General features: G+C 37.6%; 1 protein-coding gene across 6 annotated transcripts in view; it reads left to right on the forward strand.

The window, feature by feature from the left end:
- The window catches only part of REV3L (REV3 like, DNA directed polymerase zeta catalytic subunit), a 129,344-nt gene that overhangs the window by 104,992 nt on the left and 10,302 nt on the right, over positions 1–14,050 (forward strand). For all 6 annotated transcript variants that reach the window (XM_074819307.1, XM_074819308.1, XM_074819310.1 and 3 more), the window contains 6 exons: positions 4,937–5,055; positions 5,668–5,786; positions 7,976–8,117; positions 11,056–11,300; positions 12,309–12,417; positions 13,278–13,484. In XM_074819307.1, coding sequence (XP_074675408.1) covers positions 4,937–5,055; positions 5,668–5,786; positions 7,976–8,117; positions 11,056–11,300; positions 12,309–12,417; positions 13,278–13,484 — 941 coding nt within the window. The remainder of the gene's footprint in view (positions 1–4,936; positions 5,056–5,667; positions 5,787–7,975; positions 8,118–11,055; positions 11,301–12,308; positions 12,418–13,277; positions 13,485–14,050) is intronic.

The following is a 14,050-nucleotide window of genomic DNA, read 5'->3' on the forward strand; positions in this document are numbered from 1 at the left end:
GTTGTTATAGGTATAATCACAGCAAAAAAAAAAAAAAAAAGTAAATTTGAAATGCCAATGAGATTCTGGTTTTGATTGTTTTCTGAATTTTTAAATTCCTTGTGTATTCCACTTCTGGGTGTGTCCTGTATCCATGAATTTAGACACATTTTCAGTAGTTGTGTGTGTTTTCAGTTCCTGGAGGTGCTTCTGCTAACAAACCTTTTGCTTCTCCTTAGCTTCAGTATATGTCATATGTATATGTTATTCAGCGTACCTACCTTAATCATTATTCGAGGTTTCTGTGGCTGGGATATGAGGATGTAAAGATGTTCCTGAGCAGCACTCGTCCTTGTCAGCAGCTCTGTGATAAATTCTTACTTTCGATAACCATTCTTGTACTGTGGGCAAATCTTACTGGCCCAAGTGCTGATGCTTTTCTCCCAACATTCAGAAAAAGACCGGTTTGAATTTTTTCTTGAAAACCTGGGGAAAGTCATCCAGGAGCGTGGTAAGCCTAGTGTCTGTACTTGGCCAATCAAAAGAAGCTATCATTCTGAAGAATGCAGTTGGTGAACAGCTGAACAAATGTGTTGCACCTGAGAAGAGTCAAGGTGACATTGTAAAATTAAAAACTGTCTCAAAATTTGTTGGAGCTCCTTGCAGTCATCAAGAAGATGTGGATGAGGGAGATATGATTTAAAAATCAAAACAATTGAAAAAGCTGCTTTTGTCCGGGCTCTTGCCAAAGATCTGTACAGAAACTAAATAACCATGAAATAAGAAGTGCTTTCCTGTGATTGTCCTATTCAGAACTCAATCCTGTTACTCTGTAACGATTGAAGAAGCAAATGAAATGTTAGGAATTACAGAGCAAGGAAAATATAAAACAATGAATGTAAATGTAGAAATCTGTAGTGTGCTTGCACCTCAGATACTGTGGTTTTAGCTTCTTCATAACCTTTCCCCAATCAAAATGGATATAGGAAAACTGATAAAGATGAGAAGGGTAATCCAAACGTGTCTAGTAATTTAGTAAGTTAGGATTCTAAAAGAGTCATAACTGGATAAAGAAGGTAAAAGCCTATGGTTTGGTTGTTCGCCATCTTTTCCAATGCAAGAACCAGAAGTCATCAAATGAAGCTTGCAAATGGCACATACAGAATAGGAGTTGATTTTTCTCCCCTGCTTGTTCAACTGTTGAGTTCCGTGCCACAAGATAGTACCACTGCTTTAAGAGGAGATAAATTTTTTGAAGAAAAGTCCATCAGGAACAATCATATATGTGAAAATAATGTCTGGCCCAGGAAGCTGCAAATGGTTAGAAGCTGGGAGAGTTCTAGAGAGATTATCAATAGCTGCTTCTCCTGTTCTTGAAGGATCTGCTTTTGGGTACTTGATAGAACATGATACTTTGGGCTTACCCAGCATAGCAATAGCATCTTTTATGTTGGCATCCTGTGTGCCTAGCCAGGATAATATGGTGTTTTAGAAGAGCTACATTCACACACTCCTTCCTTGAGGTTTGAATATTGGTGCACTCTTTTGATGCCTTCAAAATCTTCTAATGCTTTGATACCTGTGACCTGTTTAGAAAAGATCTGAGTTATAGAGACCTCCCAGGGACAAGAAAACATAAGAACAAATTTGCATTTCAGTTGAAAGTTGTTGGCAACTGGACCTTGGTGAATTTTTAAATACTTAATATATGAAAACAGGAACACATGACAGTTTAAATATGAATTGGCCATCAAAGGTCACAAGTTTCGTTCTTCAGCACAAAGGTCTTAAATTTGTTTTTCAGGAATAATAACTGATTGCATGAACCTTGTTATTAAATTCCTCTGGTGGCTCAAATTGAGATGATACACTGGTTGCAATAATAATGCCTCTGGGTACAGTCTTGAGAGGTATTGAAGGATGTTCAGAAAAACTTTTGACCCCTTACACTTCAAGATTTGCAGTGTCTTTGGTAAGAGGAATGGTAAGTGTTGCAGTCAAAGGTTTTTTAAACCTCCAAAAATCACGAAGTCTTACTGCTCTACTGTAGAAATGTGGCCAAACAACCTCTTCAGTTTGGGACAGGTAACTAACGTGTCTCTGCTTTTGTTCTCAAAGGCTGAGTCACAGCTCCTGTCTTTCAGGACAGCCTTGTCTGCACTGTAGTTGGTGCAGAATCAAGTTACATCAGCAAAGCTTTCATGTACCCATCTTCATGACACAAGCTGTTCAAGTTACTGGAATTGGGATACACATGAAGAGTTCCTCAAAGAAGAAAAGTTACTTCTCTGGGAACTGTATGGTTCTTAATGGTGATGTCCCTCTGTATTTCACAGTTGGGCTGCCTTCCCTACAAGTATGAAGTGCCACACAATATGGGTTCAGTTCTAGTGAAGAAAACCAGGGTTGTAGTCTTTAACATCTTTGGACATAAAGTTCGAGTGGGCATGCAGGACATAGGCATGATCTCCGCAGCACTGGTGTTCATAGTACAGTACACTGGTGTTCATAGTTCTTGTGCCAGGTGGTAGATGCACACCCAGAAGTGGAATGCAAAACACTTTAAAAGTTTCTAACAACTAGGGTTATTGTAAGGTAAGTAATTATTTTTTTGACTGAACTACAGGAGAAAGATAAGGAAATGTTCACACTGATGAGCTCCTCCCAAAAATGTCATGCCATAAATGTGGGCTTGCATGCATGACCATAAACGTACAAGTGGTGTGTTCTCTGTTGCTTTGTGGCTTCCTTGTCCATGGTTTTGACCCCATCTATGTTCCTCTTGCTTTTCCAACCCCTATGCTTCATATTTCCCTCCCTTCTTCACATGCTGTATTTTCAGAACAGGAAGTGCTCCTTCAAGCAGTATGCTCCTCTTTCCTCCTATTGAAATAAAGATGGAAGGTACTTTTCCTTCCCTTTCCTGTGATTTCAACTTAACAAAAAGAAAGCTGGACTTCTCTCTGGTTTTGCTTTATTGGCTGAGTCTGGTGCTGCCTCTGCCATTTACAAGTGAACTATTCATAAGTCATTAGGACACACTACAAGAGAAGTGAGTACTGTGCCTGTGCGTAGTGGCATTTTTTTGTGTGTGCACTGTGGCCTCCTGTTTCCTCCTTTGCATCACAGCTCACAGTTAGGGAGTGGGTAACAGAAGATGAGAGGAGACTTCTCTTTATTTCATCTCATGCACTTGAGATAGGAAGAGTGTCCAGTTCTCCTTCTTAACAACTTAATTTCTAAAGAGGCTCACGTGACTCTGGTGATATATTCCCCACACCAAGTGTAGAACACAACAGGTTTTCACAATTTTGTGATGTTCATCACATGCAGAGTCTGTAGTATACCTCGTTGCCTGTCTTTACCAGCAAGACACAAACCGAACTTAAGAAACATAGGGAATCTCCTAAACAAGTCAAAAGAGAAGTAGGATGACACTGCAGAAAGTAGAACTAACTGATAGCTTCTGCTTCCAAGAAAAAAAAAAAAAAAGAGGGGGGGGGAGGGGGGAATGTAAGTTCCTCACTTTTGCTGGAGATTCAGCATGTGGAAATGAAGAAAAGCAGAAGAAAAAATGTTGCTGTTTGGGGGCTTTTTTTCCATCCAAACATGAAAAGAGTAATTGCTGTTTTTCCTCCTTAAAAATCTGAAACAATAAGAAGGTTTAAAAGATGGTATGCATTTAAAATGTATGAAAGTTCTGCTAAATTTTGTCAAGGCTCTGGGATTTATCAGTCAGGTCAGTAAATGACAAATAGGTTTTCCTAACCATATTTTGATTGGTACGATACACGTTTGAAAGACCAACATCTGAAGTTAGTCTGTATTACGTTTCACAGCAGTTCTGCAGAATTTCAGGCAGTTTTTACTTCTGTCTTCAAGGGTAAATGTGCTTCATGGCTGTCTGAGGAACTAATTGTTCTGTTCTGATCATTATTGCAAAGCATTGTGTATCCACACTTCTATATGCTCTGTCCAAAATATTCTGCTTTTTATTAGTAGGGTACTGTACAGGGATATCTGATAAATTAGTATAGTGGCAGAGTACACAACCAACAGTTGAAAACTGGGTATGGATTTAGAATTGTAGGAAAATTGCTTCAAAGTACTTTCTCTTCTGTTAAATTAGTAAGAAGGAACAAGACTAGAATATCAAATAATACAGTGTTTTCATGTTGAATCTTAACCTGTCTTGTACATTTTAAAAAACATCTATGTAAACTCAGGAAGGAATACCAAAACTGTAGCCTTGGGTTGACTGAAAAAAAAGACAGTTTCAAGAAACATATCCCAAAAAGACTGTCTTCTCTTGTGTTATAGTATTTCAAAGCATGAAAAAAACAAGGATGACAAAAGAGGATATCTTTTCTGTATTGTAGTCACAGCTGTCTTACAGAAAGATTCAGAGTGCTACTTCTGCCTCTGCATTTGTTCCTTCCTGTTTCCTTCTCTTTCCGCTTGTGTTATCCAGAACTCACGTCTGCCTGCTCCCACTGCAGTGGGTTTGCTCTCACTGTATGAAAGGCGCTTGAGTTTTCTCTCCCATGACCTGGTTTTGACTATGTAAGATCCTTACAAGTAAAGCCTTGAGTTATAAACTCTTTAGGGCAGAAATTACTTTTTTTAATGTTGTGCACTAATGTGCATGCAGCTGGCTCTCAAGTAATGTTCAGCATTGCTTAACCAATATACTCGCTATGGAGAATATATTGCCATGGACACCATTTCAATGAAACCTAAGTAAGAGTTATCTTCAGAGGGATGTGCAAGAGCAGAAAAACCTGGGGGAGTTTTATTTAGAGATTGTGTGAAAGACTGGTAAATAATCTTGTGCAATCAGTAACAGTCTTTATGAATTCTTATTTTTCTAGAGAGCTCAAATTGGAAGAGGGATAACTTGATCTGGTCTTGACTGTCTTATAACTTGGCTAAACATATGCTCTTTTAATGTCTTTAGATGAAAAGAAAGAGAACAGATTTGCAGCTGAGCTGGATGAATATGGATCAGATACAATGAGTGAAATAAATATTGTTGGGCGAATTATCTTAAATATTTGGAGAATGATGAGAAATGAGGTAAAGTTTTTAAAAGGTTAATGTATTTGACGTGGGTTTTTTAATTATTGTAGACTTTGTTGAAAATTTCATGTAACTTATGTAACTTATTCATGCACCTTTTCAAATAGAGCAGTCTGCCACTTTGTGAGAATGGATTTTGCATATCGCTAAAACGTAAAATACTGAAGCCCATATTTTTCAGTAATGTTTCTTAATGATATTCCTTTTCACTTCTTCGTGGGTTTGAGAACAACTTACCTGTTTGAGCAATTGTGCTTTTACTAAATTAAATATTTGAACTTATTTTAAGCTCTCAGACTTACTCATTGCTTTGCTGTTTATGACCTTACATTTAATCTCAAATGCTTCAGTCTTTACAAATCTTCTTCTGACCAAATTCAGACCTGATCTTTGTGATCTACTTAATTCCACATATTCTTTTCAATTAACGAGGGGTATACTTTCTGACTTGTAAATAGTTAGGAACTTCTAAGTAAAAATGTTTTCCTTTTTAACAATGAATACTAATAAAAAGTTAACAAATTTAGTTGTTACAGTTTTTAAAAAGTAGAGATTTCTCTGACTATCAAAGACATCATGCATATTAACACGTCCGCTGTGTTTTTCTAGGTGAATCTAATGAATTACACTTTTGAAAACGTGGGCTTTCATGTTCTTCATCAACGTTTTCCTTTATTTACTTTCCGAGTTCTGTCTGATTGGTTTGATAACAAGGCAGATGTCTACAGGTAATGAACGATCTATTAATCCATTTTGTTTGTTCTTTTTAAGGCCAGATTCTTAACATTGTATAGGTATAAGCTAAATTCAGCATAGGAAGAGATAATCAATTTAGCTCAAGTACTAGAACAGTCTATATGCAGCAACATGGGCTTATTTACTCTGCTGTTCTGCTGTGCTGCTGTTCTGCTGTGCTGAGTTATACCCTCGATATTTCATCTTTGTGTATTTTCCTGTTTAAAGTACACAAAACCAAAACATTTTCAGTGACAGTTTCAACTTACCTGAATAGATGTACTGTTTTGAAGTTCTGTAAGGTCTTTATTTTGTATACACTATTCATCAGAAGGACTTTTAATGAACTGTCAGGTTTCTGTTTTACTTCACAGTGCATGACAACCAAGCTAGGCTTAAAAATAGTACAAAGCAGTGTTCAAGATATTAAGACAGTAACTGTAGCTGCTTAAATGTACCTTTATATGGTGTTTATCACACTGGGCTTCACTCTCCCTTGGACTGATTTGATATTATGTGATATGAACAAATCATAGAACTGAGTACTGATCTGAACATCATTTGTGACATACATATAATTTCTGTAAAAGTTAAATACTTTTCAGCTAGGGGGAAACTTGGTTTTGTGCTGAAATTACAAATCTATGTTCAACTGAGATAGGTATTCTTAATACAGAAGGATGCTTCTACAAAAGCCCACACAGTTAAAAAAAAAAAAAGTAAACAAATTAAGAGAAACTAGAGTTTCTGTTTCAGTAATCCTTTAGGGCAGTTAAGAAAACAGAATATAGTATGTCATTGACATATGCCTTAACGGTAGTTTGCTGCAACACATTCTGTGTATATCTTTAGATATACACAGAATATATATAACGGCCTTTGACACCGTTTCCCACAGCATTCTCCTGGCAAAACTGGCTGCTCGTGGCTTGGATGGGCACACACTTTGCTGGGTAAAAAACTGGCTGGATGGCCGGGCCCAAAGAGTTGTGGTGAACGGAGTTAAATCCAGTTGGTGGCTGGTCACGAGTGGTGTCCCCCAGGGCTCGGTTTTGGGGCCACTCCTGTTTAACATCTTTATTGATGATCTAGATGAGGGGATCGAGTGCACCCTCAGTAAGTTTGCAGATGACACCAAGTTGGGTGGGAGTGTTGATCTGCTCGAGGGTAGGGAGGCTCTGCAGAGAGATCTGGACAGGCTGGAGCGATGGGCTAAGGCCAACTGGATGAGTTTCAATAAGGCCAAATGCCGGGTGCTGCACCTGGGCCACAACAACCCCCAGCAGCGCTACAGGCTTGGGGAGGAGTGGCTGGAGAGCTGCCAGTCAGAGAGGGACCTGGGGGTGTTGATTGACAGCTGGCTGAACATGAGCCAGCAGCGTGCCCAGGTGGCCAAGAAGGCCAATGGTATCCTGGCTTGCATCAGAAATAGCGTGGCCAGCAGGGACAGGGAAGTGATCTTACCCCTGTACTCGGCACTGGTGAGGCCACACCTCGATGACTGTGTTAATTTTTGGGCCCCTCACTACAAAAAGGACATTGAATTACTCGAGCGTATCCAGAGAAGGGCAATGAAGTTGGTGAAGGGTCTGGAGCACATGTCCTGCGAGGAGCTGCTGAGGGAACTGGGGTTGTTTAGCCTGGAGAAGAGGAGGCTGAGTGGAGACCTCATCGCCCTCTACAGCTACCTGAAAGGAGGTTGCAGAGAGCTGGGGATGAGTCTTTTTAACGAAGTAACAAGCGATAGGACAAGAGGGAATGGCCTCAAGTTGCACCAGGGAAGGTTTAGACTGGATATTAGGAAGCATTTCTTTACAGAACGGGTAGTCAGGCGTTGGAATGGGCTGCCCAGGGCAGTGGTGGATTCCCCATCCCTGGAGGTGTTTAAGAGTAGGGGTGACATAGCGCTTAGGGAGATGGTGTATTTGGGAACTGTCAGTGTTAGGTTAATGGTTGGACTAGATGATCTTCAAGGTCCTTTCCAACCTAGATGATTCTGTGAAATTCTGTAAATACCTAAGTGTATGTTTATGCGTGCCACATTTTTGAAAGATCCATATGAAAATGTCCTAAGGGAAACTTTATTTGCTGGTTTGTAGCAAGCTATCATAAAAATTTGTTTTTCTTAGTAGAAAGAGCAACCCTCTCCTGATTATTTATAACAAGGTGTTCACTTTCACAGGTGGAAAATGGTTGATCATTATATTAGCCGGGTCCGTGGGAATCTCCAGTTGTTAGACAAACTGGATTTGATTGACAGAACAAGTGAAATGGCGAGACTTTTTGGCATTCAGTTCTTACATGTATTAACAAGAGGCTCCCAGGTAAGATTTAGTTTTCCTTATGCTTCACAAAAGCAAAATAGTCTTTATAAAATGTTTTAGTTCTTCAGTATCTTTTCAGTCAGTATATGTATTTTCATAATGTCACAGAAGAATCTTTTGCATATCATGAAATTGAAATGTAAAGAAGGGCAATTCAAAGGCAGTAATAATGGATTGAATGGTTAGTCTCAGGTTAAAAATAGCTGTTAAAAATAGAGTGCCCCAAATGTAATCACACCAGTAAGTCCCTTCTACTGATTTTGAGAGCACTAAGTTTTCCCTTTGAGTTGGTATTTTTCACACTTGCTTTTTAAAACCTTGAGAAATATAATCAAGCACGTTTTAGAAAGATGAGATTATTTTCTTCCAGGGCAGACAAAGCTGCATTGAATATGTTCTAAGTGACATTTCCTGTGAAGCAGACCTCTGTATGACATTTGATGATAAGACAAGAAGGGCTCTGGCTTTATTAAGTACATAAGTTATGCAAGATACGTGTGGTTCTGTTACTTTAATACTAGCATGAGAGGGAAAGGGAGCAGGACAGAATGAGATTTACACTACTGTTTCTTTGAGACCCCAGCAGTCTCCAGTAATACCAAAGGCTTTCCTTGTCCAGGCTCTGAGTGACTTGACCAAGTTGGCTGTTTTTATGGCTTCACATGAGCCCTGAACAGAACTTGAAATGAGAGACAACTACTCACTCACATGTATCTGCTCTCCTGCTGTCATCTCCTTTCCTACCATAATTCTTCTTTCCTACTATCTTTCTGCATTCTGTTTTAATAGACATGTAGCTGAGCTGACCAGGATGGATTATTTTGCAACTTCTGTGGACAAAAAGACAATTTATGTCCTAAGCAGACCAATATTGTCTTAAGCCAGCCAGAAACAGGAGTGTCTGAAGCTGTAGTTCCTTAACAAGGCAACCCAATTTAAAAACGGTGCCACCTTTTTTCCTTTGAGTGCAGTTGCCTCTGTCATCTCTTGACCTAGTGCAGGTTCTTGTCAGTCTTGTTGGTACTGACCCTGTATTTTGGAGGTGGGGCAGCACTGGTGGCAGAACCATGGTGGTGTTCAATAGATATTTGCCAGTTTAGCTCCTTGATCTGGTTTACCATGTTATCGGCTAAGTACCGCTGTTGGAGCAAGGGAAGAGAAATGCACAGTTAGGGACAGGGAGGGTGGGACTGGCATGCTGCCAATGTAGATATGCTTAAACTGTCATGATTGCAGCCTGCAAAGACTGTTCTGCCTGTCATTTTCTCAAATGGCTTGTTGAGTGGGAGTGAGCAACAGAAACATGCTGCATTTTCTCTCCTGACTGTTCTTTTTCCTTCTGTGCATATATGTTTTATTTCCATTGAAACTTTCTAGATCACAAAAAAGGCAGTAGCAACAATTCCCAGTCACCTCAAATACTTTTTTTTCACTCAGAAGAAACATTGCTACCTTTTATGAGGATACTCCTTTCTCTTTAGCTGAAAAAGATGTTAAAATGGAATAGTACTGAGGTTTCAGATATTTTAAGTTATTTTTTCCTTATTTTTACATCTCTTACTAAGTTTTACAAGACCTTTTTTAAAGGTGACTTTTTATTTTATTAAGCTATCTTGAATGTGCCATAGTAGACTAAACAAATCTAACAGGAGATGGTCATAGCCATACCAATTATTAGCCAGATGATTCAAGAACTTGCTGAAAAGTATTAAAAAAAACCCCTAGTTCTTGCCAGATCCAGTCCCTGACCACCTCATCAGATATCTGAACTCATCACTGGACACAAATTAGTGTGCAATTAGTGCAAGGCAGCAACACCTTATGCTGCTGCAAAACTACACTTTCAAGCCCCAACCCGTTTGTAAGGTGGCAGGGTCTCGTTAAAGCTGTTGTTTCTGTAAGTTCATTTATAACATCAAAGTTAAAGAAACTATACCTAACCCACTCAGTACAGTGATTGAATGTGTAGTGCGTCAGGCAGAGGGCTTTTGAATAGTGATATAGTTGCTTACAAAGCACAGAATTTTAGGATTATATAGGATTGTTCTTTGATATTTTGGGATTTTCAGTCCTTTGCCACCCATGTATGTAATCTTCAGCTATTTTGGTTTTTATTGTGAATGGACGCAGTGAATACCTGGCTATTAGTGCTTTTAAAGCCTTACTAAAGCATTAAATAATACACAAATACATAGGGCTGTTTTTTTCTCATGTTGCTACCTCTACATATGACATTTTGTGATGTCTTGAACAAGGTGAAAGTTTCTCAATCTTTTTGTTATTTTATGCTTCCTGTACCACTTGTGGCATCATCAGGGAGGAAGCATGATACCCAGTGCAAAGCAGCAGACTTCTGAAACAGGCTGACTTAGATTCTCCCCTTGGTTCTCTTGCTGCCAAGTACATTCTAGTTACTTTTTATGGTCAGAAGTGTGGAGGCACAATTATCAACTTATACAACTTGCATGTCATTTCTCTGTTTTCCCAAATGTTGAAATAAAATTGTGCAGATTCCTATGAAAAATGTTCATCAACTGCATATTCTATTTTTCTTCAATGTTCTGCAAGTCTAACAAAAATATATTTTAGCAAATGCTCGTGACCATCAGTATATATGGTTGCATCCTGTTGGATGGTTGTTTTTTTAACCCTGAGCTGGATGTTTATTTTTTCCATAGATAAATTAGAAGTACTTTTTCAATGTAGAAGTACCATTTTCAATGGTCAGGGCTAAATGATAAGGAAACACATGGAAAAGCTCCAATATATGTGATAGAAAATATACATTAAAAAGAAGAGTATGGCTATTTATTTTGGAAAACTAGTTGTCTGTACTTTAAATTCAGGAAATGTAAGTGCATATTTACACAGTTTTAATACACTCGTGTTTATTCTGCATTTTTGAAATTATAATGGTTATATCCAAACTGTTTTGCAGTATCGTGTGGAGTCTATGATGCTGCGTATTGCAAAGCCAATGAATTATATTCCTGTGACACCCAGTGTCCAGCAGCGAGCTCAAATGAAAGCCCTGCAATGTGTTCCCTTAATAATGGAGCCAGAATCCCGCTTCTACAGCAATGCTGTTCTTGTATTAGATTTCCAGTCGTTATATCCTTCTATTGTGATAGCATACAACTACTGCTTTTCAACCTGCCTGGGACATGTTGAAAACTTAGGAAAGTAAGTTGTTATTTTTTTCTCACAAACTTTGATTCCATAGAGACTTTAACATCTTTTCTAAGGTACCGAGAACCCTTGGTTGTCATTGGAAACAATGGGCATGTATGAATAGCACCATTTTCTGTTACACAATAGAGATGATAAAAGATCTAAAGTGTGGATGTGTGCGTGTGTGTGTCTACATACAGACACACACATATACACATCAATATGCATTTTTAATTAAATACAGAATTAGCCTCTGTTCTGTTAAAAAAAATAAATTAACTCTGTGCATGTGTGTACACCTGTTCCATTATTGTGGTGATGCTAGTTTTTAATATTGCTTCAGAATAAGTTAGTGTTATATAAATCCACTACCTATTTTCAAAACTGGACTAGTATTATTCCACTGTATGTTAATAAATTTTTACTGTTCTTTTTTAACAGTTGTAGTTCACTCTGGTCTTAACTATTCAAAATGAAAAGATACAATGAGTTGTTCTGTGTAACATCTCTTGTTAAGCTAAACAGTAATTCTGTTAATTGGAAAAAATCTCATTGCTCATTATAATTACCTCTATAAAACAATATTTGGAAGAATGGGAAGATGCATGTGATGATTGCTAGGTATCACCACCAGGTTTTTAAGTTTCTGATTTGAAATTCTGAATTTGTGGGAGGAAAATATATCCAGTGTGTTACTTGGTAAACATGCACAGTTTCCATAGGGGATTATGGTATGAGTACGTGCCTCTACTAACTCAGCATTTGGAAATAATGCGTTAATGCAGAACAGAATTGATAAATTATATCCGCTGGAATTTAGCCATTTATTACTACTTCAGTCTTAAAGCCTTTTGCACGTAGCTAAGAAATTTTAAATGATAGTATGTTTTTTTTATACCTGAGATCATAATTGTGATTCTAGCCTTGCTGGCATTATCAGCATTTTAATGTGAGTTACTTTTGCTTGATCAGGCTGTAAATGAATGAATTGTCTTCATGTTTAATTTTTCTCTTTATTAGATATGATGCATTCAAATTTGGCTGTACATCTCTCAGAGTACCTCCTGACTTACTTTACCAGATTAGGCATGATATCACAGTGTCACCCAGTGGAGTAGCTTTTGTCAAGGTAATGATATTAGTGCTCTGTGACAGGCATTTTTAGTTCCTGTTGGCTGACTAGCTTAAGATCAAATTGATATTGCAGTTTATATTTTGCTGCATTAAGAGCAGACAGAAGGGGAGAGGTTCAGTCTCTCATTTCCCGATGTTTTTTGTTATTTGTCAGAGTGCTGAACTTCTGGCAGTTCAGAAAATAGAATGTTATCTTTATGCTTTCATTTATACTGAAGGCTTATTTCATCTATAATTAAACTGTATTTTACTTGTGCAGTTTGGGGATCAAACAGTAATTATCTGTGTGTAACACATCATTCTTCTGCCTGTATGGCAGAATGGTTTCCTAGAAAAAGAGTCACGGTTCGGGAGACTTGCTTTCTATTGTTCTAATTTCATGTTATGTGTACTGCTGGCTGATTTGTAATGAATTAATAAATATGGCCTGGAGCTCTTACAAATCATTAGCCAATTGCCGGCATATGTATATTTAATGTAAAACAAAAACTTTAAGAAATAATATTTGCACAATTTTGAAAAGATAATATTCCTTTAGCATTTACCATTTTGAAAATTAACAGTTAAATACTGAAGCCCCATTTTAGTTAATAAGGTTATCTAAACATTGCATTAGCAGGGCTGATGAAAACAAAGAACAAAAAGCTATTTACCCTGCCCTTAAGAGCTTTGCCTTTATTCTAGGTTGCTTATAATATTTGTGGGAAGAGCCAAACCGTTGGTGCCTAGGGCATCTTGCTAATTAATTTGTCTTCTTAACAGTGATTATCTAACAGTTCCGGGTTTTGCTTTTACTCCTAACTGTTTAGGTTGGGCTTTTTAACATAATTTTTTTCTTTGTTCTCTTTATGGCAGCCTTCAGTAAGAAAGGGTGTGCTGCCAAGAATGTTAGAAGAAATCTTGAAGACTAGGATAATGGTGAAACAGTCAATGAAGGCTTATAAGCACGACAAGGCTATAACTCGAATGCTTGAAGCTCGTCAGTTGGGTCTTAAATTCATAGCTAATTTTACATTTGGTTATACTGCTGCTAATTTTTCTGGAAGAATGCCATGCACTGAGGTAAGGGTTGCAGATAAAAATGCAGAAAAACTGTGGAAAAGACACTATTAATAAAGTACAGTCAGATAACACAGTATTATTATTTGAAACATGTTTAATCTAAATACCTTCATAAAAGCTGTTTTTATTTGTAGTACTGAAAATCAGCCACTTGGGACTTATTTGTGATCCTTTTTAAAAAAAAAAAATACTTAGTTTTCTTCCCATAAAAGAACATTTGGAGTTAGCATTTCTGTAGAACTCTCTCAAAAGGTAGATTGGATTACAGTTCTAACAGTGGAAATAAAATAAAACATTGGAGCTGTTTAATAGTTTTCATAAAAGGAGGAATCCACAGAATCCAAAAACTAAAGATAATGATCCTAGGCAATCTTGTCTTGCTCCTTGCACTTTTAATATGCCTAAAGAAGTTTAAACCAAGTTTTCCTTTAATTCATAATAATTTTTGATTGCTCTTCCTTTAATTCTTTTGGGGTAATGTAAGCAACCTTTTCATTTATTATATGCCTGAAATAAAATATATTGTCTCAATGTAGTAATTTTCATAAACAGATCAGGCAAGGTTA

This window comes from Strix aluco, chromosome 3 (genome assembly GCF_031877795.1).
Source record: "Strix aluco isolate bStrAlu1 chromosome 3, bStrAlu1.hap1, whole genome shotgun sequence".
Lineage (NCBI taxonomy): Eukaryota > Metazoa > Chordata > Aves > Strigiformes > Strigidae > Strix > Strix aluco.